We start from the raw sequence: 24,615 nt of genomic DNA on the forward strand, positions 1-24,615 counted from the left end.
TCCTGCACCCAAATTTCTTCCACTTTTTCTATCTCAGCCATGACTGCCAGCTCAAGTACTCATAAGAATTCTGCATGTGACTTTTCCTTGCTCAGAGAGTCTCCACAACTCCTGATTGGCTCTCACTTTGGCCTAAACTTTGCTGCCATTTAAGGCAGTTCTTACTTTCATCTAAACCAAATGGACCAACTTTATATTGTTTCTCTTTTCACACATCTAGTACTTCTGGCGAACAGAACCACTTCTGGTTCTTTGTAAAGATTGGTTCCCTACACCTGACCTTTCCACAGGCCCAGAATTCTGCCCAGAACTCTTGTATACTTCTTTATCACTATTTGAATTTCAAGGCTCAGCCATCAGTGTCTTGTGCCACTGCTAATGGTATCTTCCTGCCTGCCATCCCAAAGCATCCATTAGGCAAATTCACCCTTGACTAACTGTCCCTGGGGCAACTTTCCCCTCAGAGGTTGGGCTTGTTCTGGCCTTGACTTCAGCCTGGAGTTTTTCAGGTGAGGACAAGGCTGATTCATTGCTCATTCTCCACTGGGTCCCTCTTAGTGCCTGCTCTACCATGAGCAAATTCAGAAGAGATGACAATCTGAATGGTTTGTCGTTAACACTTGAATTGAAAAACTACTGAATCAAAATAAGGACATCATATTTTTTATGAGAACAACATGATTGTCTGAGGTTTTTTTCCCTCTAAGTCTTTTTCTTCTATCCATTTTTATCCCACAGAGCTTCTGACTTTCAAACTATAGATTGTGATCTCCCAGAGGCAGTAAGTCAAATCGCCTTTTAATAAGCTCTCGGATTTATGAGTTTACTAGACCTCACTTCCTTCCTCCCATTTCTTTCCCTTCATTCTTTCCATACTGGAATTTTACTATATAGAGATACTGCTGGAAAAAGGCAGGCAGAGGCTGTGGGTGGAAAATCATTTGGTTATAAAGAGTTATATCCAACCTGCCCCTGAGTGGTCACCAGGCTTTCTTCTGCTCTTGACTAGAATTAACTTTCCCCAAAGATCATCTACCACTTAGGCTTGACTCTTCTGCAGTGAAGTTCCACAATTTCTGTTTTTGAAAAATACTTATTTTATTTTCTCTTTTCTGTTTATGTGTGGGGGTTGGGGTTGGGGGCACACATGCATACACACACACACACACACACACACACACACACACAGTTGTGGAGGCTAGAAGAAGATTTCAGAGTCGCTGGAACTAGTGTTATACATGAGCCACCTGATATGAATACTGGAGATTGAACTTGGGTCCTCTAGAAAAGTGGCAAGTGCTCCTAACTACTGCGATGCCTCTTTAGCCCCAGTCACACAATGTGTTCCGTCAGTGTGGTCATCATCTCATCATGCACAATAGTAACAGAATAATTCCTTACACCTATTTTTCTTCATCTATTATTAAAAAGCACTAACTATATTCTAAGTATTTTCCCCAAAGTCAGGGTGCACAATCCCAAAGGGCATTCTCCCCATAACCACCTTGGTGGTTAGACTGAGCAGGCGTCACTTTACAGAGAAAGAAATGGGAATTCTGAGTACCTGTTTTGTGGTTACTCAGCAAGAACTAGGAGCAGAGATGTCCACTTCAAATCACATGGTTTCCCATCAAACCCATCTAGCTTGTGCTAGAAGCCTTGTGCTCAAGCCCCTCTATCCTCACTTTCGGACCTCTGAAAAATATTGTTCCTCATATTAGCTCCAATCTCACTTAGGACTAAACTCCAAAACTTGGGCTAAAAAGCAGGATTTTGTTTTGGCTCAAGATTCCTGCCTGAACTACACATAGACTAGAAAAAGTAGCACTGGGGTTAGAAGCCCTGTAGTTGTGACTCTATCCTAAAGAGGGCATCAAAACACCTTCTCTATTGGTATGGGCTGGAAGCAGGTATACCAGATGACCCAATAATACTCAAGGTTTACTTCCCCACCTTGAGCTTGTCTCTCCCTGGCCAGGCAGAGTATCCTCAGGCAGCATGGAAGGCTTGGCCATGATGGCCTAGATTTTTGAAAGAGGAAGAAATTGAAAAGAAAAGTAAGTGGCTAAAGTTATTATATAGGTATGATAAATAGCATAGGTAACAATGGGTTTTTAACTTTAATATTGAGTAATACAAATTTTCTGTACGTTTCAAATTTAGCAAATATGGATATGTTTAAGAAGTGGGAAAAAATCTTTAGTTTACCCAGACTTGACTGCCGTTAATATATGTGTGATCTCTCATTTCTTATGTTATCATTTCTACAAAATGAGTCTGTAGTAGATGCCGTCTTAATTTTGTATCTATGCGAAGACTACCCTGCAGGCAGTGTAAGCCTGCATTTTAGGTGGAAAGAAGAATGCATTGTTTACACATGTATGCAACCACGTAGCCAAGTGTCAACCACTCTATTTGGCAGTGTGAACCTAGGAGAGGGAGGCCTAAAAATGTGAGGCAGACTAAAGCCTCATGCAATATGCGACTTTATCCAGAGCATCAGTCAGTTTATATGCTGAGGGTTAAGAAGAGTCACCTGAGTAAAGTGTGCAATCACAAGGATAAGCTGCGTGTGGCAAACATGCTTTCCCACAGAGGCGCATGACTAACCGCAGCTGAAGTAACCTCACTGATAGCACAATAGACACATGCCGGTATTTATAGGGGAGCAAGTTCTAGAATGCTTGCACTTCCCAATTCTTACCTTTTTTCTTAGGAAATTCTAGAAGAGGGAGCTAGAATAGTGGCTAGAGGTTAAGGGGACTTGCTGCTCTTCCAGAGGATCTGGGTTCAATTTCTAGTACATGCATGGTGGCTCACAACCATCTATAACTCCAGTTCTAAGGGAGTCAATGCCCTCTTCTAGCCTCCTTGAGCACCAGACCAGCAAGGGGTACAGAGAAAGAAATGGGAATTCTTTCTGTAAGAAAGAAATTCGAGTAAGGTAAACACATAAAGTAATTTAAAAATGAACAAACAAAAATTTCTTTTAAAACATAAAAGAGAAATCTCTGAGAGAGAAGAGGCATCCATGGTAGCCCATGCCCCTCCCATGTTCTGTCACTCATGTAGTCTTGAGAGATAGCTGCAGTCGCCGTGAGCCTGTGACTCATCCACAGCTGTCAGTAACTGAGGGCTGAGTGGGCAGACGGGTATGTGTGTGTAATGCAGGAGCTGGGATTTGAACCCCAGGCTTTTCCAACTCTGCCTGAGCCTCAGGAAATGTGTGAATAAATATACCAGTGAAAATGAGGTGTCCCGTTCCCTAACTGGGCATACCTAGTCCTGCAGTGACTTGATGTGCCAGGATAGGCTGATGGTGGAGAGGGGGCGTGAAGGAGGGGCTATGGGGGGCAGGAAGAAGAGTGTCTGTGGTCAGGATGTAAACTGCATAAGTAAATAAATTAATAAAAAAATGAGGGGGTGAGCCAGGTAGCCTACTATACTGAGTTTTTAAGTGGAGAAAATATGCTTTTAATTTATTTCACTTTTATTTATGTGTACGTTTGACTGTCTCTCTCTATGTATGCCTCTTGTATTTGCAGAGATGCCAGAATAGAGCGTCAGATCCCCCGGAGTTGGAGTAGCAGATGGTTTTGAGTTGCCCAGTGTGGGTGCAGGGAACTAAACATGGCTCTTCTGGAGGAGCTGCAAGCACTTTTAAATGCTGAGCCATCTCTTCCCCTTTTGCATTAGGTACCAGACGGAAATCTTCCACTTAAACTCACTGGAATATTCACACACTTTTGTGTCATGGATAGCCAATGTCAGCTGTCAGCAGTGACACAGACTTTTAGGGGGGGACTCAGTTCCTCACTTGTCACTCCCACCCCGGCCGCCTGATCTCTGCACTGCATACCTCAGGAAGGTGTTACTGCCTTTCTCCTCAAGTTCAGTTAGCATCGGTGAGGTGGCTTGCAGGCTGTCCATTTGATGGACCAGTATGCTGCAGGAAGGAGGAGAACACAAAGAGAAAAGTGTCCAGGAAATTCCAGAGAACAATTCTGCTTCTATCTTGTTGCTTCCTACTTATGGGCCAAGCACCATGTCTAGTTCATAGGTCCTCACTGTGAAGGCCACATGAGTGCCCAGGAGTACAGCACTGAGAGCCCTGTCTGTCATGGCTGTAATAGTTCTAGGTCAAGCACTCGTTTAAAATCATCTTTGTGCCTTGCTACAGTGTGGACAGCAACCAGTTCTGATGGTTAGTCACTGGTCCTGGTAGGAGGGACTGCAGAGCTGGCTCAGCTGTCCAGAGCACTTAATGCTCTTTCTGAGGACCAGATTTCAGTTCCCACAACCACACTGGTGGCTTACAACAATCTGTAACTCCAACTCCTGGGGACCCACCCTCTTCTGGCCTTTGAGGGCACCTGCACACACAAGCACATAGAAACACACAGACACATACATATAAACACAAATGAAAGTGAAATACGTGAGGAGGAGGGGGAAGTGAAGGGGAAGGAGGAGTTGGCAGAAGAATGACAAGAGAGGACCACCTCTTAGTAAATGGCCAGATGTCAGATTCCAGGCTAAGCAGCAGTTTTTATAATCTTATTTAATCTCTTACAGCCATATGCAATCATGGTCTCCATTTTATAGATGGAAGACCTTAGGATCAGCAAGAGACACCATTTCCTTGCCAAGATCATTTGGCTAAGGTTGAAGAATGGGGGATTGGTATCCAGGGGCATGTGACCCTCAAGTCCAGGGCCTAACTTGTTATTTACCACAGCTATGCCCACTGGGGTCCCTCTACCTCTTCCTTTCATCTCCTTTAGATAAGGCCAGCTGGTTACTGAATCAGCAGTTTATTTTGCTATTTCTACCTGTGCTGATCCTGATAATGTTGGGTTTCTTTACTGATAGAGAAATGTGGATGTTACCTGCCTCAGTGACATCCGAATGCTGTGTCAGGAATGCTTTTGGTAAGTGTCAGGTCTTCAGACTATCTATACGTGCTGCACTGCTGTCCAAATGCTATCTTGATGAATGGCAATGACTGAGGTGGTGATGGTGGGGGACAAACAGACTGTGGTGGGAAACAAAACTGTGCCTAGTGCTGGTGTGAGTTCCACTGGTGATTTGTAGCCAGTGAGCATTTTCCATCTTCCTGAAAAGCCAAAGTCTCCGGTCACCCACGGGGACCCTTTGTTAACATAAGCAATCCGTGTGCATGCAGCCAGAGAAATGGACTCCCCTGTAACAACTCTCTACACTTCAGCTTGTCCCCTGAAAACTCCAGCGGTTTGAATCCCCACCCCGCATCCCAGAATGAGTCTCCACCTGAATTTTTGCTGTGGGCTGGTTCTGAACTGACAGCTCTTGTTGAGGAAAATTTCTCCCTAATCAGTCATGCCTGGAGATGGTGGAAAGAAAATAAGCACGGTGAAGATGAGGCGGGAGAGCAAATTAGCAATGCTCTGGAAGAGCTGAGTGGAGCGCAGAGCGAGGGAGCAAACAGCTCCCCGCCTCGGGCTGCGGCTGGGGACACCTTCATCCTGCAGGCGGAAATTCAGGGCCCAAGTGGCCCTTTAGTAATGTCTATGAGGTTCTCATCCAGAGAAAACGACTGTAATGATCACGATTGGTTGGAATCCTGGCAGATGGTGGCGAGAGCTCTACTTACTTGGGTAATTAAAGCGGTAAGGATTTGCATGGTTGATTTGAAGGATCTCGAGGCTGCGGGTGCCCACATGTAGGGCAGACTGCGATGGAGCACCTCCTTGCTTTAGAGGATATGCACCTGGCACCAGTAGGAGTGGATGAGAGCGGGATTGGGGGTGGGGCTTCCACCCAGGCTCTGCCTCCAGTGCTCTGGTCCACGCACGGGACTGTTCAGCCCAGCAGGATACAGAAAGGTGGGGTTTGCTGTCAAACCTGAGGAGGGAGACTGTTTCTTTTCTTTTGGTGGTTCAGATGCAATTCTCTTGATTACTGTGGTGAGAGAATGGGTACTATCGGGAGTCGTGGATGTGACTCAGGTGCTAACGCACCCTTTGCCTGTTTAGCAGCTGGATCCCCAGTACTATCAAAGGAAAATGGTTGGTGGCGTTAGAGTTTCAATGCTTTATTCTAGGTGAGCTGTTTAATGGATTCCTTGCAACCTTTCTGTGAGAGAGGCAGGATGGTGTAGCCCAGAAGCCAGGGGCTAAGTCTGCATTATCATCTTACTTTTGCCCTGGCAAGCTGAAATAGTTTGCTGGTATTCTGGGTTCCTTCAAAACAAACCCTTTGTATCCCCTCCCCTTTCTTCTGTAGAGGGGATAGATGTTGATCAACGATGTTTAAGGAGCTATGTTATAGGTGGGTACCGGACTCCAGACTGATAAAGGCCATATATATTATGTACAGGAGGGAAAGAAACTCAAGCACTGGATTGGATTGAGAGTAGCTCCTTGTGTTTTTTTGGGTAGTGGATAGCCATGAAACCCACATGGTGTTCTCCAAACCCCAGAATCCAACTTGGCAGCAAAAATGATGCCTTCACATTAGTTCATCCTGACTTCCCTTTGTCAACAGCTGCCTGGGAGGCAGATGGAGTCCTGAAGGGACCGTATCTCAGCTCTCTCAGGAAGTAGAGACTTCCTCCCTGAAGCAGAAAACATAGCCCTGGGTCCCCTCTGGCTTGTCCTGTTGGGAGTCTGTCTGAGAAGTTAGGAGCTGTTAGATTCTTCAAAGGGGCATTTTAGCCCTGCCAGCAGCAGGTTAAGACCTTTTACACCTATCTATTTCTATGTATGTATGTATGTATGTATGTATGTATGTATGTATGTATGTATGTATGTATGTGTATGTATGTGTGTGTGTATGTATGTATGTGTGGATGTATGTATGTATGTATGTATGTATGTATGTGTGTGTGTGTGTGTCTGTCTGTCTGTCTGTCTGTGGTTATTTATTTATTTGCTAGGCATATACTCTACCAGTGAGCTTGATTCTAGCCCTCCAATGCTGTCTGAAAAGATAGTCTTCTATGTGGCTCAAGTTCTTATTAAAAGGCGTCCTCCTCAGCTTTCCACTCGCTGGCATTACAGACACACCACCACCAGTGGCCCGGGGCCATTTTTATGATCTTTCTCATTCCGGGGAAAGCTGAGCCGCTGTAGTTCCCCAGCTTTTGAAGTCAGCCTGACTAACACGTGCCCCAGCTTCTGCTGCCTTTTTGATGCTGCTCGGCCCTGAAGAGCTGAGCTGAACCTCTCTCCTATGTGGAGACGATAGCCAGAACATGCCCTCCTTCAGCCTGTGCGTGACTGATGTGTAATATAGTAGGTAAATAGACATGTGAGGGCCTACGCACAGGCTGTCCTCAAGTCCAGATGGCTCCAGATCCCCACCCAGCAACCTGGCTGGGGATGGGAGAGCCTCTGCTGGCTGCCCGAGTGATGGCAGCGCTGTCTCTGGAGCATTTGATCTCTGTAATAAACTGGAGCTGCACACCCCACTGGCAGGCGACATCTCGGCCTCAGGCAAGGTCGGATTATCCTTACAGTGGTGGCAGTAGCATCAGTCTAGGGAAGCGGTTAGTTTGAGAAAAACGTGCTCTGTTCAGCAAAGGAAGAGGGATGCCCTGGCTCTCTGTGGCCAGCAGCAGAAAGAGCAGCCTTCTTCCCTGGCGTTCCTACTCAGCTTTTACAGGCCCGAAGGAGGCAGGGAGTGGGGAGCATGAGAGGAAGCGTGGTGTCTTAGATGGTGGGAGGGGAGAGAAGCGGTAAGAAATGGATTGAAACAGATATGCAGGTACATCTCGTTAGTCACCACTCCAGTTAAGCAAGACTGTCGGGGAATTTCACATACCCCCCAGCTACTGCCGTTCACGTTATAAACTCTTCCAATTACCTGAAATCTCACTTAACTTAAATTCCAGCACATCCCCTGCGGGATTCAAATAATCAAAGTTTGCCTGTCGAAAGTAATCCCAAGGAGGGAGAAATGGGAGGGTGAGCCTGAAGAAGATGGATCATAAAAAAAGTCATCTTCCAGGATGCCATTAGAATCACTAAGCCAGCGACTTAGGAACGCTGGATTGTTGTTAGCTAAAAGTTTCAGAGGAGAGCACCATCATAGTAGAGGGTCTGTGTTCTGGGAGGTATGCCCATGAAAGATGGGCAGAGTGGGAAGGAAAAGCTTGCACTTAAAGCTTGAGGGAGGAACAGGGAGAGATTTGAACTAAATGCGGGACACTGGCTGCCAACATGGCTTTTTACGCTAAACGCCCAATCATTTCATTAAGAAGTTAAGGACACATTTGTGTCTCTCTAAGGGATTGAGAGCCCATTTGGCAAATCTGCAGGATAGAATGGGGAAGGGACAGTATGCCCCGAATTAAGGGGAGCACTGTGTTATGTGCTCAAAGTTCAGAGCACAAATCCCACTTTGATGACTGTAGGGACTCTCTCACACTTTGTCCACATGTAAGCTGTTGCTTGTGGAACTCTACATTTCCCCCTGGCCCTTTGACTTTGCAAATATGATGTTGTCATCTACGAGTTTTACCTTTCTGAACCGAACAATCACGGTACAAACCAAAATAATTCCCATAAAATCATGTTTATGATTTTGTATTGGGCAACATTCATAGTCATGTTTGGCTGCATGTGGTCTGTGATCCAAGGATGGACATACCTGGTAGAGATTTAGGCAGAACATCAAATCGACGACTGTCTTGCTAAAATATGTAAACTAACACTAAATGCATAGATTTATATATCAATGTGTGTGTACATTCACTTACTCACTGGGGACTGGAGGTACATCTCGACAGGTTATATCTCATTTATTATGTTCTCGACTCTCACTGTGGGCGAGAGCCTGTGCTTGCCTTTGGGGATGCAATAGTTTATGTGAAAGGCCTGGCTGCAGAGAGGCCAAAGGCATAGAGTAGGTAAGGGGGCAGGTGTTGTGTCACAGAATGCATATGTGTGGCACGGGCACACACACACATACACACACACACACACACACACACACACACACACACACACACACACGCATGTACACATACTTTCTCTCCTATTGAGGTGCATTCAGACTGCTCTACAGCCACCAGGAGCCACTCCTCCTCTTCTTGGAGCTTAAGAGGCTTTCAGGGCAGGATGCTTTCCCTACCACTGGATAAACTCAGATGTGTGTGTGTGTGTGTGTGTGTGTGTGTGTGTGTGTGTGTGTGTGTGTGTGTCTGTGTCTGTGTCTGTGTGTGTGTGTGTGTGTGTGTCTGTGTGTTGGGTGGGGGTGAGTAATAGCAGGAGGCTTTAATGGGAACAAGGAAGGCAGTCAAGTCAGAAGCAGGCTATGGCCAAATACTGAGGGGCTGTGGTGTGACAGGCGCTTTAACATTCAGAGGGGTTTTTAAGAATGGTAGGAGAGCCATCAAGATGCTCTGTGGGTAACGGTGCCATGAAGCCTGAGGATCTGATCCACATCCCTGGGTCCCACGTGGTGGAAGGAAAGGATCCAGGATTGAAGTCGTCAGGTAGGGAATGCAGAAGAGGCTATGGTAAGAGGCTTCCAGACATCACAGGGCAGAGCCAAGCAGCTGTTTGGAACGAAGAGGTGGCCCATCGGAGTTGAAGGGGGTGGGCTGATTATTGAGTGCTGTTTACTCGGTGCTTCTAGTTGGGTAGGAAGGAGGGGTTGCTGGAGGGGAGGGGGCAGGAGAGAGAGAGAGCACTAAGGACAGAACTTAGGCAGAGGATAACTCAGTGTTGCCAGCTCTCCATCACTGTAGCAAACACCCGAGGGAATCCATTACTGTAGCAAACACCCGAGGGAATTATGAAGAGAAAGTTTTCCTGACTGGCATCTGTGGGCCGTCGGCACCATGGCTTCTGAGCTTTAGGAGGAGGCAGCCCATGATGGTGAGGAGTGTGCGTTGGAACAAAGCTACTCACCTCATGGCCAGGACTCAAAAGAGAGAGGAGAGAGTCTTGTTCCCCACCATCCCCCTTCAAACAGCATGCTCCCATGACCCAAGACAGCTCACAAGGCCCTGCCTCTTAAAGGATCCACAGCCTTCTAATATTACCATGACAGGAAGGAATCCTTTGGTACGTGGGCCCTTGAGGGACATTTAATATCCAAACTCCAGGTCTAGGTGAGGAGGTGCCTCTAAGCAGGATGAGTCTTGCAGAGAACAAAGTCCTGGGCTCTTCCTGCTCATGACCCTGGGCTGTGTGTGCCACCCCCTCTCTTTGATGCCTTCGTGGGGTAGCAGGTACGCCCTCACACAGCGAGGAAAGCCAGCTTGATTTCTTCACTAAAAGTCACTAAGGACCACGAGTCACTATTCGGTAGAAAGGGTCACTTGGCAGACATACTCCCCTGACACGGAGCTACCTCCTCTCTCGGCGGCAGTTAGCCAGTCATAAAGCTGTCCAAATCCTAATGTAGTATGTCAGATAGTCGTTTAATTATTATGGTCTTCCTTGTAGCAATTATGATTTGCTTTATTGCAGATAACAGGAAATGGGCAGATAAAAGGCGCTCAACAGCCCGCACTGTGGGATGGGGTTCTTGAGGTGATGAGGACCCAACTACCTTCACTTGTGGGTGTGAATTAACATCACCCATGAGTTACAGGCTCAGCTTCAAAAAAGTAATTGAAATGCAATTCAAAAGAAATCTATTTTTGAGTGGATAATAAAAATATTTCACGATATCTAGTATACATGCCAGAAACGGGGCGTATTTTATGGAGTTCATTCCATGCGCATTTCCTGGGTTGCCTAGACTCCTTGGTGTGTGGCACTTTCCTTTCTCTAGCCGGTAGGGATGTAACTACCTGCAGCTTCGGGAGTCCTGACAGCTCACAACTGTCATCGGGGGACACGTGTTTCTGCACCTGATGGAAGCAGCTCAGAGGCAATGACAATAAAAGGGATTGATAGCAAATACCCACCATTTATTTTTCAAACGCTATTCATGAGCCACACGCGAAGGTTCCAGAACCTTTGCAAGGTTCGGAAAGAAGAACTAAAATGAATCCTCCTCGAGTTGGCCATTTTTTCAATCCCAGCATTCCTTTCTATTTCTCATAGCTCCTTTACTTAGAGACTATTGTCACTGACCCATCTGTCTACCCCAAGACTGTGGACAAGGGCCCTGAAGATACCACTCAATCACAAAGATTGAAACACTGGGACTCAGCTCACCTCTTGGGCAGTTTCCAACCAAAATTCTGCTGCAGTGGTACTTGGTCGTAGGTATTCTGGGCCTTGCCCTCAGTGTCTGCAGATCCCTCCCTCTTCTCCTCCCTCTAGTCCAAGTCTCTCCAGTAGCCAAGTCTATATTGCCAATAGTCTTCCGGTATATTCCTATGTCAGAGTGCTTACTGTTACTTCCCACCAAAGCATCCTGATTTCTTTGTACAGACAACAGTGCAACTCTGCCACCTCCTGCCTTTGAGATTGTTAGATAACTGACCTCGTTGGGCTCAAAGTCCGAATCTCTGAATAAGGGGCCAACCCCACTGTCTATTGCAGAGACCCACCACAGGGAACAAATAGAGTGCTTCCAATACGGCACTCAGCAAAGAATGGAAGACAGTGAGCTCACCACAGTGGTGGGTGCTGTTGCTATTACAATCAAATAAAGTCCTTATTACTTCTAGCAATGCTAGACACATGGCAAACATTAAAAAGCAAACAAACAAAACACAACCAAACAATCAAACAATGCATTTGCTCCTCTTTTTTTTTTTCTTAAAAATAAATTGAATACCTCCTTTCCTGAAATTGGAAAGGGAAAAATCCACTGTCCCTATTCCAACTGTGAACTTGGACAACAGAGTTATTACTTGACTGAAGATCAACAGTGAGGGAATAAGAGATTGAAGGTGGATTCCTTGGCTCCACCCAAGCGGCCAGAGAGTGGAGTGTTTTCCTGGGTTTGTCCTGCTCACAGCCTTTGCAGTGTGGTGGGGAGGTCACATGACTCGTGGACCCACTGATATGATCCCCATCTCAGACTCTGTGGCTGATGCTAAATTGATGTGTGTCTTGTGTCTGATGGTCTCGGGAGTGCCTGTCTAACCATATTGTCTTAGACAAGGTGAGGACAGGCCACATTAAGAAACAGCAGTCAGAGTGTTTTCTGGAAGCCTTCTGGGGGAGCTCACATTGCAGAGAGCAATGACGTTGTGTCCCAAGCCCCATTGCCTTTTCCTCCCACTGTGGGCTGCATGGCAAATTGTGCCCATGTTGATGTGACTTACCCCCTCTGATGGCAGGATAATATTTTTCCCGATGAGAAGACTCTGAATGAGCATCCCCTGGTTAGAGACCCTGGGATCCTCACTCCTGGGAGAAGAGAGGCTGAACTGCTCAGCCTCTGTGCATTCCCTAGGCCTCATCTGTCTCTCCACTTTCACCCCAAGCACTACCCCTCGCCAGCCCCATGCTCGGCACTCATCGTTCAACCCCGGTTAGGAAGCCCCCATACCTTTACTTCCCTACTGTGAGCTCTGTGCTCTTCCTAGTGCCTATCATAGACTCCACTCTGCCCCCCAACCCCTCACCTCAGAAAGCCCCTCTCCCAGACTTGCAGGCTCCATGTGGTGTGTCACCCCTCCTCCCGGGAGCACCTTCACTTCCAAGCTCTCTCCACTTGTCTCAGCCAGAGGGATTGAGTGGAAGTCACAGCAATTACAACTAATGCATTAGATGTCTTACAAATGCTAGCTTTTTACACTCTCATGCCAACCCCGTGAAGGCACGGTCTCCATCTCCATTTGGTAGACAGGGAGGCTTGAGTGGTTAGCTGGCTGATCACATAGCTAGGAATAGCAAAGCTAAGACTGGAGCGCTGGCATGCTGGCTCCTCTGCCAGGATTTCCACCATGACTACATCCTGCATTGTCCCTCCGTGGGAAGTTTCTATTCACACCCCAATCCCCCCACTCCCTGTCACAGGGGAGATGCTAAAAAGTCACCATTCTTTAAGACCAAGTATAGCTCAAGGCCAAGTCACAGTACAGAAAGGACAGGAAAATCAGACAAGATGACTGGCTTAGTTTCTCTTCTGTTGCTGTGATAAAGTACTCTGAAAAAAGCAACTTAGAGGAGAAAGGGTCAATTTTAGCTTGTAGTTCATCATAGCGGGGAAATCAAGGCAGCAGGAGCTTGAAGCAGCTCACTTTGTCTCTACAGTCAGGAAAAGAGAACAATGAATGCTTGCACACTTCTATTCAGTCTTCACTCTCCATGTACACCCACCAGGATCCCCTGGGTCTTCCCATATCAATTAAACCTGCACATCTTAGAACCACCAACATTCTGTTTCTGGATCCTCAGTGTTACCGGTGGATGCAAATGCTAAGACAAGTCTTCACTCTGCTAGCCCTGTGCTCAGATTCACTTTGGGCTGTTTTATAAGACCTCAGCCTAAGGTTTATCCTGCTGATAAAAACAATGACATGAGCTAAAGTTCTTGACAATCAGAGCGAGCATAAGAAAGGACAGACGGCTGAGTGGTCACTTTCTAGGCCCGCCCTTTTCTCAGTGTGGCTTCAGTTTCTGTAAGAATGTCTCTGTTTTCTTTAGATACATATATATTGCATATAATTTTCCATATTATAATTAATATAATAATGATAAATAATTATGATTAATATAATATATTATAAAATACACAATATATTATAATATAGAAATATATACCATATATATTATACATATGTGTATATATACTATATATTTTGTAATATAATTCCATCTACCTCAAATCCTCTGTCACCCATCCCCTCCCCCAAACCCTCCCCAACATGTCCTCTTTTTTTGTAAACCATTGAGTCCAGTTAGTGCTGTCTGCTAGAATGTTGATGATGTTTTGTTGGCCAGAGCTTATGCAGGTAACCTTAGCAGAGGGGAGTTCATGAGTGTGGTGGCCACCTCAGCACTTTACATTGCTCCTCCTCACTGTCCAGCTCTCGGCCCCCCATTCTGTGATGTTCTCCTAGCCTAGCTCTTTGTGATAGAGTTTATAACTGTCACCTCTCCCATGTGCTTAGGGGCAAACTGTAGAACTCTGCTTCTCAAACTCAGAGCCACTGTGGCTGATCAAGGCTTCCGTGTCTGGCTTCTCCCAGGTTCCATAGAGCCTGAAGCCAGAGTTTTCTACTGCCTTTCATTGCTTATAACCTGGAGCATGCCTTGGAGAGAAATGCCTTTTCTTTTGGATCGTTCAAGGGCAGGGTACCCGAATCCCTGCTTTTCTAGTTGGAGGTAGCCTTTACGGCCCCCTTCATGAGATGGGTGTTCTGTACAAGTTTACTCAGTGAGTATTTTGATACAATTGAGACTTTCTTCCCCATTGGATGTCTTTGGGGCCTCAGGTATGAATCCCATAAATGCAATCTTATTGCCATCCACACCCAAAGCCCCGGTGACGGGGGCTGCTGACTGTGGGGAAAGCTGAGAGAAGGGCAGATGGGTTAAGTGGTGTGTAATGATGCTTTCCCCTGTGAAATCTCAATGCCTCCCTCAGGAGACCGCAGTTTAGGGTTTCAAGCCGCTCACCTCCGATATTTACTTGTTGGGGACTTGACTCTCGAGAAATCACTGTGTCGACAGAACCATTTTGCCATCCTGCAGACAAAGTCAGTCTCAAAATCCAAAGCGTTTTTAGGCACGATTCCAATCTTGTTACTGTGGGGAATAGAATTCCACCAAGGTGAAGTGTCTTCTCTCAGAACGCAAATCTGCCTCAGAGCGGCTTTTCTTCCCCCTTTGTTTTTGAAACTAAGCAATTACTTTTTCTTTTTTTTTTATTTTAAGGAAAAAAAATGCGCTAATGCACAAGACTCTCTTTTTACCCCCTTTCATTTATTTGAAATTGAACTTAACAAAGTCGGTTCTCAGCAAGCACTATCTATGAGTAATGCCTTTTGTCTATAAAGAGCATTGGCTCAAACGGTACGGGAGAGCCCGTTCTCTCTCTGCTTTGTGTGAATGTCCACAATGACAAAGCGCTCGTGTCAGGGTGTATAATGAAACTATAAATTGTTTTCATGAATGCTCTGAATTTGGTCTTTTATGGGGAAAATTCAAAAGGTATTTAGTGCCACATTTCACATACGTGAAGAATGCCAGGCGGTGTGATATATCCAGCAAAAGTAGAATCTTCTTGGGGCTCACATGGGCTACTACGGTGGGACTCTTGGCTGAGCTTCAGTCCTGGTGCAGGGCAGGAGGGAGAAGTAGAGATTCAGAAATACTATTGCTTGAAGGCAGGGGTCCCAGCCACAGACCTGGCTGTTATGGGGGAGAATTCAGAGTATGGCAAAAATACTTAGCTTCTAAAATCGGTCTCTGGTGATGGATGGGTGTCTGTGTTTGACCCGAGAAGAGGTTTTACAGATCAGTACAGATCAGAGGTTTTACAGTATAGCCGGTGAAGAAATTCTCCAGGGGAAAAAGGCTGCTGAGTTTCATGGGCGGGAATGATCGAGTGAAGTGATTTATGGCTCAATTAAATGATTTTCATAATATTTGGGGGGTATTTTTGTGATCAATAGTGTATGGACTTATCCTTGAGAATTTAGTAAGAAGCAGAAGAGCATAGAAAAAGTTTTAAAACTTGAGGAAAAGAAATTACTAAGGAGAGCTCATACCTATCAATATTTATAATTTTTTATTAAATATCTTTATGTGTATCACTTTGTAAAATTTTAATAAAATTTTATGTGATCCTATCTATCTATCTATCTATCTATCTATCTATCTATCTATCTATCTATCTGTCTGTCATATTAGATAAGTTTGGGATCCAAATGTATTTATCCACATATGTAATTCATCATGTGTATGGTGTGTGTCTGCCACAGCATTTGTGTAGAAGTCAGAGGATGAAGCTGGGAATTGGTTCTCTCATTGCATTATGGGCCTAGGTGACTCAGGTCATCAGGGTTTTATAGCAAGTGCTTTAACCTACTGAGCCACCTTGCCGGTTTACAGTTCTGCTTTTGAACTCACTTGCAAATGAATTGTTGTATCTGTCCCAGTTTGTGAAAGCTCAAAGACAGGTAAGGTTTGGTTTTGTCTTTTGAGAACCATGTGTCAGGCAAGCCTAGAGTCCCTCGGAAGTGTAGCGTGTGATCCCCAACCATAAATAAGGCGAGTGTGTGGGGCACAGGGCACTTGGGGAGTGTAGAAGGCCACCTGCCATTTCTAACCAGTGGCTGTTTGTCCTGCAGTACCTGGTGTGTAAACGGAAGCTGGAGAGCAAGAAGGAGGCTCTACTGATCCTCTCCAAGGAGCTGGACACCTGCCAGCAGGAGAGGGACCAGTACAAGCTCATGGCCAATCAGCTGCGAGAACAACATCAGTCCCTGAAGAAGAAGTATCGAGAGCTGATTGTAAGTGACACCGTGGTGGCATTTGGACATGCTCTCTTAGAAAGTAACCCCTTCCAACTGTTTGCTGTAGCCAAGTCTATGCCTATAACCCTAGCGAGCATTTAGGACATGGAGGCAGGGGAATCAGGACTTCAAGGCCTTCCTTGGCTACATAGTGGGTAAGAGGCTTAAGAACCTGTCTCAGACTAGTGAACGAGCCAACAAACATGAAAGAAAACAAAAGTTAAAGGTAGAGATGTATTTGCCACCTGTTTGCTCTACATGTATGTACTTCCAGGATGCTAGATCTGGTACCTGTGGAGGTGCTCATGACCACATATGTTTACTGTGGTTGTTTTACTATTGATTTATTGATATGGAAAACTCAGTTCCTCATTGTCCTGTCGCGTTCCATGAGCTCAGACCCCACAGGCGGTGGATAGCTGCTGGGTGATGAGGGTTGAGAGCTCCCATGGTGGCTGCTGTTCTGTTTTGCTACAGAGTTCTGCTGGATAGCGTGTGACCAAGCTGTCTAAAACATTTCTTTATTCCATGATGGCTTCCTAGGCCTTGTACACAGACTGAAGTCACCTATATTAGTCAGGGGGTTCTAGAGGACTGAATACACACACACACACACACACACACACACACACGTGCATCGCACGCACGCACACACACACACACACACACACACACACACACACACACACACACGGGATTTATTAGAATGGCTCACAGGCTGTGGTCTAGCTAGTCCAACAATGGCTGTCTACCGAGGGAAGATCCAAGAATCCAATAGTTGTTCAGTCCACGAGGCTGGAAGTCTCAGCTGACCTTCAGTGTATGCTAGAATCCCAAGGAGGTGGTCTAACGCCATTGAAGGAATGGACTTGCTGGTAAGAGGGATCTCCTTTCTTGTCTTTAGTATAGGCAGGCAGCAGAAGGTGCGGCCCACATTAAAGGTGGATCTTCCCACCTCAAAGATCTGTATTAAGCTGGCTGGTGGTGCATGCCTTTAATCCCAGCACTTGGGAGCCAGAGGTAGGTGGCTCTCTGTGTATGAGGCCAGACTGGTTTACAGAGGGAGTTTCAGGACAGCCAGGGCTGTACAGAGGAACACTCTCTCAAGAAACCAAACCAAACCAACCAACCAACCAACCAACCAACCAACCAAACAAACAACCTACCAACCAACCAACAAACCAACCAACCAACAAACCAACCAACCAACCAACCAACCAAACAAACAAACAAACAACCAACCAACCAACCAACCAACCAACCAACCAACCAACCAACCAACCAACCAACCAACTAAACAACCAAACAAACAAATCTGAATTAGAGGTGGATCCTCTCACCTCAAGAATCCAGATTAGAAGTGGACCTTTCTACTTCAAATAATTTAACTAAAAAATATCCCTCACAGGTGTGCTTAGCCATTTGGGTTTTAGTTAATTCCAGGTGTAGTCAAATTGACAATCAAGAATAGCCACTGTATCACTTCTGGGGCTTTTTGTGTAGTCCCCATGGTTGGGACACATCTGTCACAGTCAAGGATGTAAGTTAGGCAGAAGTCAAGGAATCAGTGATGCTTCCCTTTCCCCTGCTGATGTGAGCCCTCTCCTCTGTCAGCATGCTGTTGCTGTGTGTCCAGGCTGGTCTAGAACTCATTATGTAGTTCATACTGGTCTTCAACTTGTGTTCCTTCTGGGTTCACTTCACAAGTCTTGGGACTAGGTGTGTGCCCGGTTTCTATTAAGTGCAGGCACTATTGTTAATAGTTTATCATTTTCCTGGGATCACTGAGCTGTCCTAGAGTAGAAATAAAAATTCTCCTCAAACTGAAGTAACTTAGATGCATATGTGACTAGAGTCTATGTCAGATTATTTATTTAGCATGGTGTGGTGAGACATTTCTGAAATCCTAGTATCTGACAGGCTAGAACAGGATTGGGGAGTTTGTGGCCAACTTGGGCTACATAAAGAAACCCTGTCTTATAAAACTATAATAATAATAATAATAATAATAATAATAATAATAATAATAACAACAACAACAACACCAATAACAACAACAATAAGGTTCTCAATTTATGGATATTTGTTCTCAAGAGATGTTTATGTTCCCAAAGGCACAAATGGGAGGAAGATTCAACTTTTATAAGTCAAAATGCCTAATAGAACTGGAAATTCTGTTATTTATCTGAGCAAATTAGGTTTCCTTCCCTTGATTATTCTGCCAACAAATAATATACAGTTGTGTGCACATATGCATGTGATGCATATGTGCTCATGTGTTTTTATGTGTATGCATGTGTGTTTTTAAAAATTGATTAATTTATTTATATCAAATGCTACCCTTCCTCCCAGTCCTCCCCTCACAGAGACACTCCCCTGTCTCCCTCCCCTTCTCTGAGAGGGTGGGGCCCCACTGGATATTTCCCCACCCTGGTGCATCAAGTCTCTGCCAGGGTAGGTGTATCCTCTCTCGCTGAAGCCAGACAAGGCAGCCCTATTTGGGAACAGATAACACAGTAAAGCTACAGCTTTAGGGCATGTGTGTTTTTAATGTGTGCTTGTGTGTATGCACATGTGTATGTTTTTCATTTATCTGCTTGTGTGTTCCTATGCATGTGTGTTTACATGTGTGTGCATATATGTGTACACGTGTGCTTATATGTTTTTACATGTGTGAATGTGTGTTTGTAGATATGTGTGTATACATGCATTTGTGTACATGCAACATGTTTATGTGTGTGTGTGTGTGCACATGTGCAGGTGTGTGCCTGTGTAAATGTAGATATGTATGTGTGTATGTATAGGCAAAATGGATGTTTATGTGTGTACATGTGCATGTGTATATATGCATGTGTGTGTGTATTTATGTCTGTGTGCATGTGAGTCATGATTTCTTTTATTCTATTTCAAAAAACTTTAACCAAATGAAATACTATTTCAATTTATGCTCTGCCTCAAAGTAATTTTGACCCATCTAGGTTTCTCTTTTAGAAACAGCATTTTGGAAAATACATGTTTGGTCTTGATTGGAGCTGATTCTCTGGGGTCCCCTCTCGAGTGGTAGTTATTTTTAAAGAGTCGTCGAGCTTCCTTCCTCACCTTACTAGCTGCATGGCTGACGGGGCTAAGTCTGAATTTAGACTCACAGTTGGTCCAACTGAGGGTTGGGATTCTGTGGTGAGTTTGGGTGCACAGTTTCATTCTTAGAAAGTGAGACACAGTCTTTGTTTCCTTGTAGGATGGAGATCCATCACTTCCCCCTGAAAAGAGGAAACAGGTAAGGTTTCTTCCCGATATCTGGCAGATTTTAGATCTAACGTGACTGTTACCTTGACACTGTTTGAAGAATTGGGAATCCTCAAATGTATGGAGCAAACTTCCTTTTTAAGTTTTCCTGGAATGTTTTAAACTATGGAGGATGTGGTTGTCTGAGGGACCAGATGAGGCAGAAGGGATTCTGAGCACAGCCCAACAAGGTGTGGGGAGACAGCAGCTGACTGGATCCCCAGATTGTGGGGAATTCCGTTGGAAGGCTGGGAGATGAGGGTTCAGTGGCAGCTCCTTAATGCAGCAGGAGGCCTGCTAAGGCCTTCCCACTTCAGACTTTTAACACATCTTCTATAAAACTCTCACGCTGCTTCTTACTTCTCTCTGCATAGTAGCCAATCCTGTTCGTCAATCAACCCTGTCCCGAGTTCAGGATTACTCCACTGGGCCCTCGGCCATCCTCCATGACTCTGAGTATCTGGCTTTGCCTTGATTTTCAGGGCTTCTTGGGTCAGCCCGTTTGCCTTATTTCTGTTTGCTCAAATGTTTCCTGTTTGTTCAGATAAACCCGTGAACCCATTGTTCAGATAAAGCCGAGCAATGTTTATCACACCTTCCTTTGTTTCTTCCACACAGATACTATTGAAACTTTGGGAAAATTGTTGCATTAAATTGATAAAAATGAACATCTAAATTTGATAGATGGTAAAAAGGCTATCTCAATTTAATTCCTTTTAAGATTATTTTTTAAGTGCTGGCTAATAGTAAATGTATTGAATATGTTAATTTATGGATGGATTTGAACTCACTCCTATGTGTGTGGAAGAGTGATCTTTCCCCCAAGACAGCTTTCTTAGACCTTCCCTTAACTTTGCAGCATTTTTTTCATTGCCTTGTATTGTGTATTAGAGGTTTTCATATGCTCGTGGTGGTAATGTTCATGGTGGTGCATTCTGGGACGGCAGGCCTTTTCACTTGAGCAGGACTTCAGAACGGGAATATGTAACCCAGAACACAGAAACCAGCTGTGATGGTTACCCCAACATCCTGTGTTTGTAACTGATGGGTTTCAGCAAACACAGTTCATTGTTAATGTACAAGGTATTGCAAATAAAATTCGTAGGTTCATTATCTTGAGATTTCTGATGCTGGTAAATAATCTCTCTCTCTCTCTCTCTCTCTCTCTCTCTCTCTCTCTCTCTCACACACACACACACACACACACACACACACACACACACAACTCTTATCCATAAGGCAGTGCAGTCCATGTCCCCCTGTCCAATGCTACTCCCTCTCCTAAACTCCTCCCTGCTCTATGTGACTAGTTTGTAATGCTCCGTGTTTGATCTAAAGTCTAATTTTTCTGTGTGGCTAATTGATGTTTTTTTCTAAACAAAATTACATGGGAGTTTATCATTACCGTTTAAAAAACTGAAATCCTTAATCTTGGCTTGCTGGGTGTTTTCGATAGCTGGAGGCAGTCATCTTCCCTGTGATTTCAGAGTTTGTTAGTATTCATGAAGGAGTTTTCCAGTTTTAAGTGCGTTCACATTCTGTGACTTTATAATGACACATTTACATTTACTGAGGAGAATCTGATGAATTCCAGTAAGTCTGTCAAGCCGCATCCTTACGGTTCTAAAAATACAAGTTCAAGGTGCCAAACGCGAGCACTGTGGCTTTTAATATGGTGCTCAGCTCCCTTCTCTTTGGGAATTAATTTGGTGCTGGAGCTTAAGCTGGGCGTCCTTCCTGCCAACCTCAGAAATCACTTGCTAGCCCCACGAGATATGGAGGGGCAGGCAAGTAACAGGATTCTGAACTGTGCAGCTGGTCAAGGATGCAATGGGCTCGTGGAACCAGATGCTCTGAGATGGTGCAAGCCAAGGGCTGTGTGGTCAAAGTCTCCTGGGGTTGTTAATCCCTGTCTCTCTTCTGGGGCATGGTTAGCAAATAAAAAAAAAGTAGGGTGCTCAGGTCGACTTGAAATCAGATAGCCAATGAATACTCTTTTAGGATAAAAGTATATTCCAGGCAATGATGGGGACACACATACTAAAATGTAAGTCATCATTTATCTGAAGTTCAAACTCACCTCACCCAAGAAGTATGTCCTTGCAGCAACTGTCTGGATGGCTTCCTCTTGTGGTCAGCATTAGCTTCCTTCTGTTTCTGTATCCCATGAGCAGGAGTGGCAAAATGCCCAACATTCAAGACCTTCTCTCTAGGTTGTTGGTCCATCAAGGCCATACTCCGTTTCTTTGTCCAACCCCAGGGCATTATTATGATCATTGGCTTAGATTAGTCATCGGGGACGGAAGGGCTGTTAGGTCACAATGACGTGATCCAGACTGTGTAGCCTCAAGAAGGCACCTCTGGGTACCTCAGCATTCCTCTTCATAAAACGGGATAAATATGATGCCTACTATACAAAGTGTCCATGAGAGACAGACGATATAATGTAAGGAGAATGTTCACCTCAGTGACTGGCACAGGTGAGCTTTCCTGAAGGCTTCTTTTCCTTCCCTTCCTCTTCTTCTTCCTTCCCCTCTCCATCCTACTCTCCTTTTCTTCTTCCTCCTCCTCCTCCTCTCCTCCTCCTCCTTCTCCTCCTCCTCCTCCTCCTCCTCCTCCTCTTCTTCTTCTTCTTCTTCTTCTTCCTCCTCCCTTTCCTCCTCTTCCTCCTCCTCCTTCTCCTCTCTCTCTCTCTCTCTCTCTCTCTCTCTCTCTCTCTCTCTCTTCCCTCTCTCTTTCCTCCTCCCTAAAATAAAGTCATTCTATTCTAGGATATTAACTGTCCACCATGGCCCCTAGCCCTCTAGAGGGCACGCTGTCCTTCTTGGAAGCCTTATGGTTGCATTTGGTGTAAGTTGGGCCAAAGCAATGGTTCCTAGATCATAGGATCCTCCCTAGAATTGTCTGGTACTCACAAGAGGCAAAATATAGTTGGCCTTGGAAGTAGGAAGACAGTGTGAGTGGCCCTAGGTCTGTCCTCCATGTCAACTCTCTTGTTTATCATCATTTCTTCTTTGTGGCCTGTTTTCTCCCCAGAGTAGGTAATGCAACCACTAACCACATTGAAACTATGTATGGGCCTTACATCCTTTGCCTTGAGAATAAGACAGTTCTCTGGGTCTCAGGGGAGAGTATAGGCAGAATTAAACCAGGGCTCATTTTAGGGTTAGATAGGCTTTCCACAGAGCCGAGATGGCTCCCACTGTGCCCATGCCATGGGCACTGGTAGATAGTGTCACAGTCACCCACTTTATGTTCCTTTTGAAGTGATCTTTGAGTAACATACACTAAGCATAGGCAACCTTATCGTTCAATCATTTTCAGTATGTTACAGCTGCTGTGGGTGACCTTGTTTAATTCCTGCCCAGTCAAGTGAGGCAAGTTATGGTTATGGTCACTGCTATCTGACCAGGGTGGAAGGGGACATTTATGGTGGTGTCTTAGTTAGGGTTTTACTGCTGTGAACAGACACCATGACCAATGCAAGTTTTATAAAGGACAACATTTAATTGCAGCTGGCTTACAGGTTCAGAGGTTCAGTCCATTATCATCAAGGCAGGAACATGGCAGCATCCAAGCAGGCATGGTGCCGGAGGAGCCGAGAGTTCTACAGCTTCAGCCACAGGGAGCCAGAAACAGACTACATCCTCAGGTAGCTGGGAGGAAGGTCTCCAAGCCCACCCCCACAGTGACACACTTCCTCCAACAGGGCCATACCTTCTAATATTGCCACTCTCTGAGCCAAGCATATACAAACCATCACAGGAGAACAAAGAAGTTACACATATACAGGAAGTAGAAGTCACATGAATATGAACTCTGCCCAGCTGCACCCCAGCTGTTAGTGGTGACTGCTGGGTCTCAGGAAGATCTTAGTGGGCACCTAACATGTGTCCAGTGCTTATTTTGACAGGAAGGACCTGGGGTATATATATAAAAAAAAAAAGGCAGAGAAAAGCCCTTTACCTTGTGAACTTGTACTGTCAACGTCACCACCCCTTGATCTTACCTCTTGTCCTGGTGTCAGCCCCCTCACTTCCCAAGGTATCTTGGTATAAGTAAGTCTAATGGGGATACTGTGACTAGGCCAGGAAACGATGTCATTAGGTATAGGATGGTAGACAGTGATTGTGCAAGGAGAGAAAACTGTGTGTGTTTGGGGGACACATGAAAGTATGTTCTGCCTGAGTACTGGGGGAATAGTCTTGATATCAGGAAAAAGAGGCCTTTTCTCCTTTAAAATATTTTAAAGTTTTGTTTCATGTTAGTTAATGGGCAGGTTAATGGTTTTGACTGGTAGTGTTAAAGTCACTTTATGTCAGGCTGTTCAGAATGGAGAAGAGCATTCAGCTGCTTTTTTTTTTTTTCACACTGATTCCAAGGTGACTTCCCTTAGAACCGTCCCTTCCCATGTAGCCAAAACCAGGCAGTGCGTGTGTTTGCAATGGGAGGGAGTCATGCTCATTTCCTGAACTGTTTCCTGCATGAGCAGGAAGTGGGTGAGGCACACTCCTGACCCAGTGCCTCCGAGTCCATGTTGTGTACTGATCCCAGATATGAGGCAGAAGGAGAAGTGTTTACCCCCTCCCCCCAGCTGCAGAATGAATGCACTTGACACGAGCTGATGGCACTGAACTAGCCTGGACCACCAAGTTAACAGAGGCAGCATGGAGATTCCAAGATGTGTGCGCTGCAAAAGGAGATGCCCACTTTGCTTCTTGCTGCCTCGTCGTCCTTGAGCCTGCAGTAGCCATCTCTGACTTGGAAGGACCTCACTAGGACCTTCCCTGATCATTTCTTGGAAGAGAGATGCTGTGACCATACCTTCTCCTTTATCTCACCCTGTTGGGAATCAGAGATGTCTCTGCAAACATGTCCAAAGCCACAGGCCCTCACTGTAGAGGAAGCCCATGGGCTTGTCACAAACCCTTGCTTACCATTTAATAGAGTCTTAGTTCCTCTCTGGCCTA

General features: G+C 45.2%; 1 protein-coding gene across 1 annotated transcript in view; it reads left to right on the forward strand.

The window, feature by feature from the left end:
• Positions 1–24,615, forward strand: part of Ccdc149 (coiled-coil domain containing 149) — a 94,786-nt gene that overhangs the window by 14,773 nt on the left and 55,398 nt on the right. The window contains exons 2-3 of the mRNA XM_032916013.1: positions 16,196–16,357; positions 19,599–19,637. Coding sequence (XP_032771904.1) covers positions 16,196–16,357; positions 19,599–19,637 — 201 coding nt within the window. The remainder of the gene's footprint in view (positions 1–16,195; positions 16,358–19,598; positions 19,638–24,615) is intronic.

The sequence above is a fragment of the Rattus rattus genome, chromosome 11 (assembly GCF_011064425.1).
Source record: "Rattus rattus isolate New Zealand chromosome 11, Rrattus_CSIRO_v1, whole genome shotgun sequence".
In the NCBI taxonomy this organism is placed as follows: domain Eukaryota; kingdom Metazoa; phylum Chordata; class Mammalia; order Rodentia; family Muridae; genus Rattus; species Rattus rattus.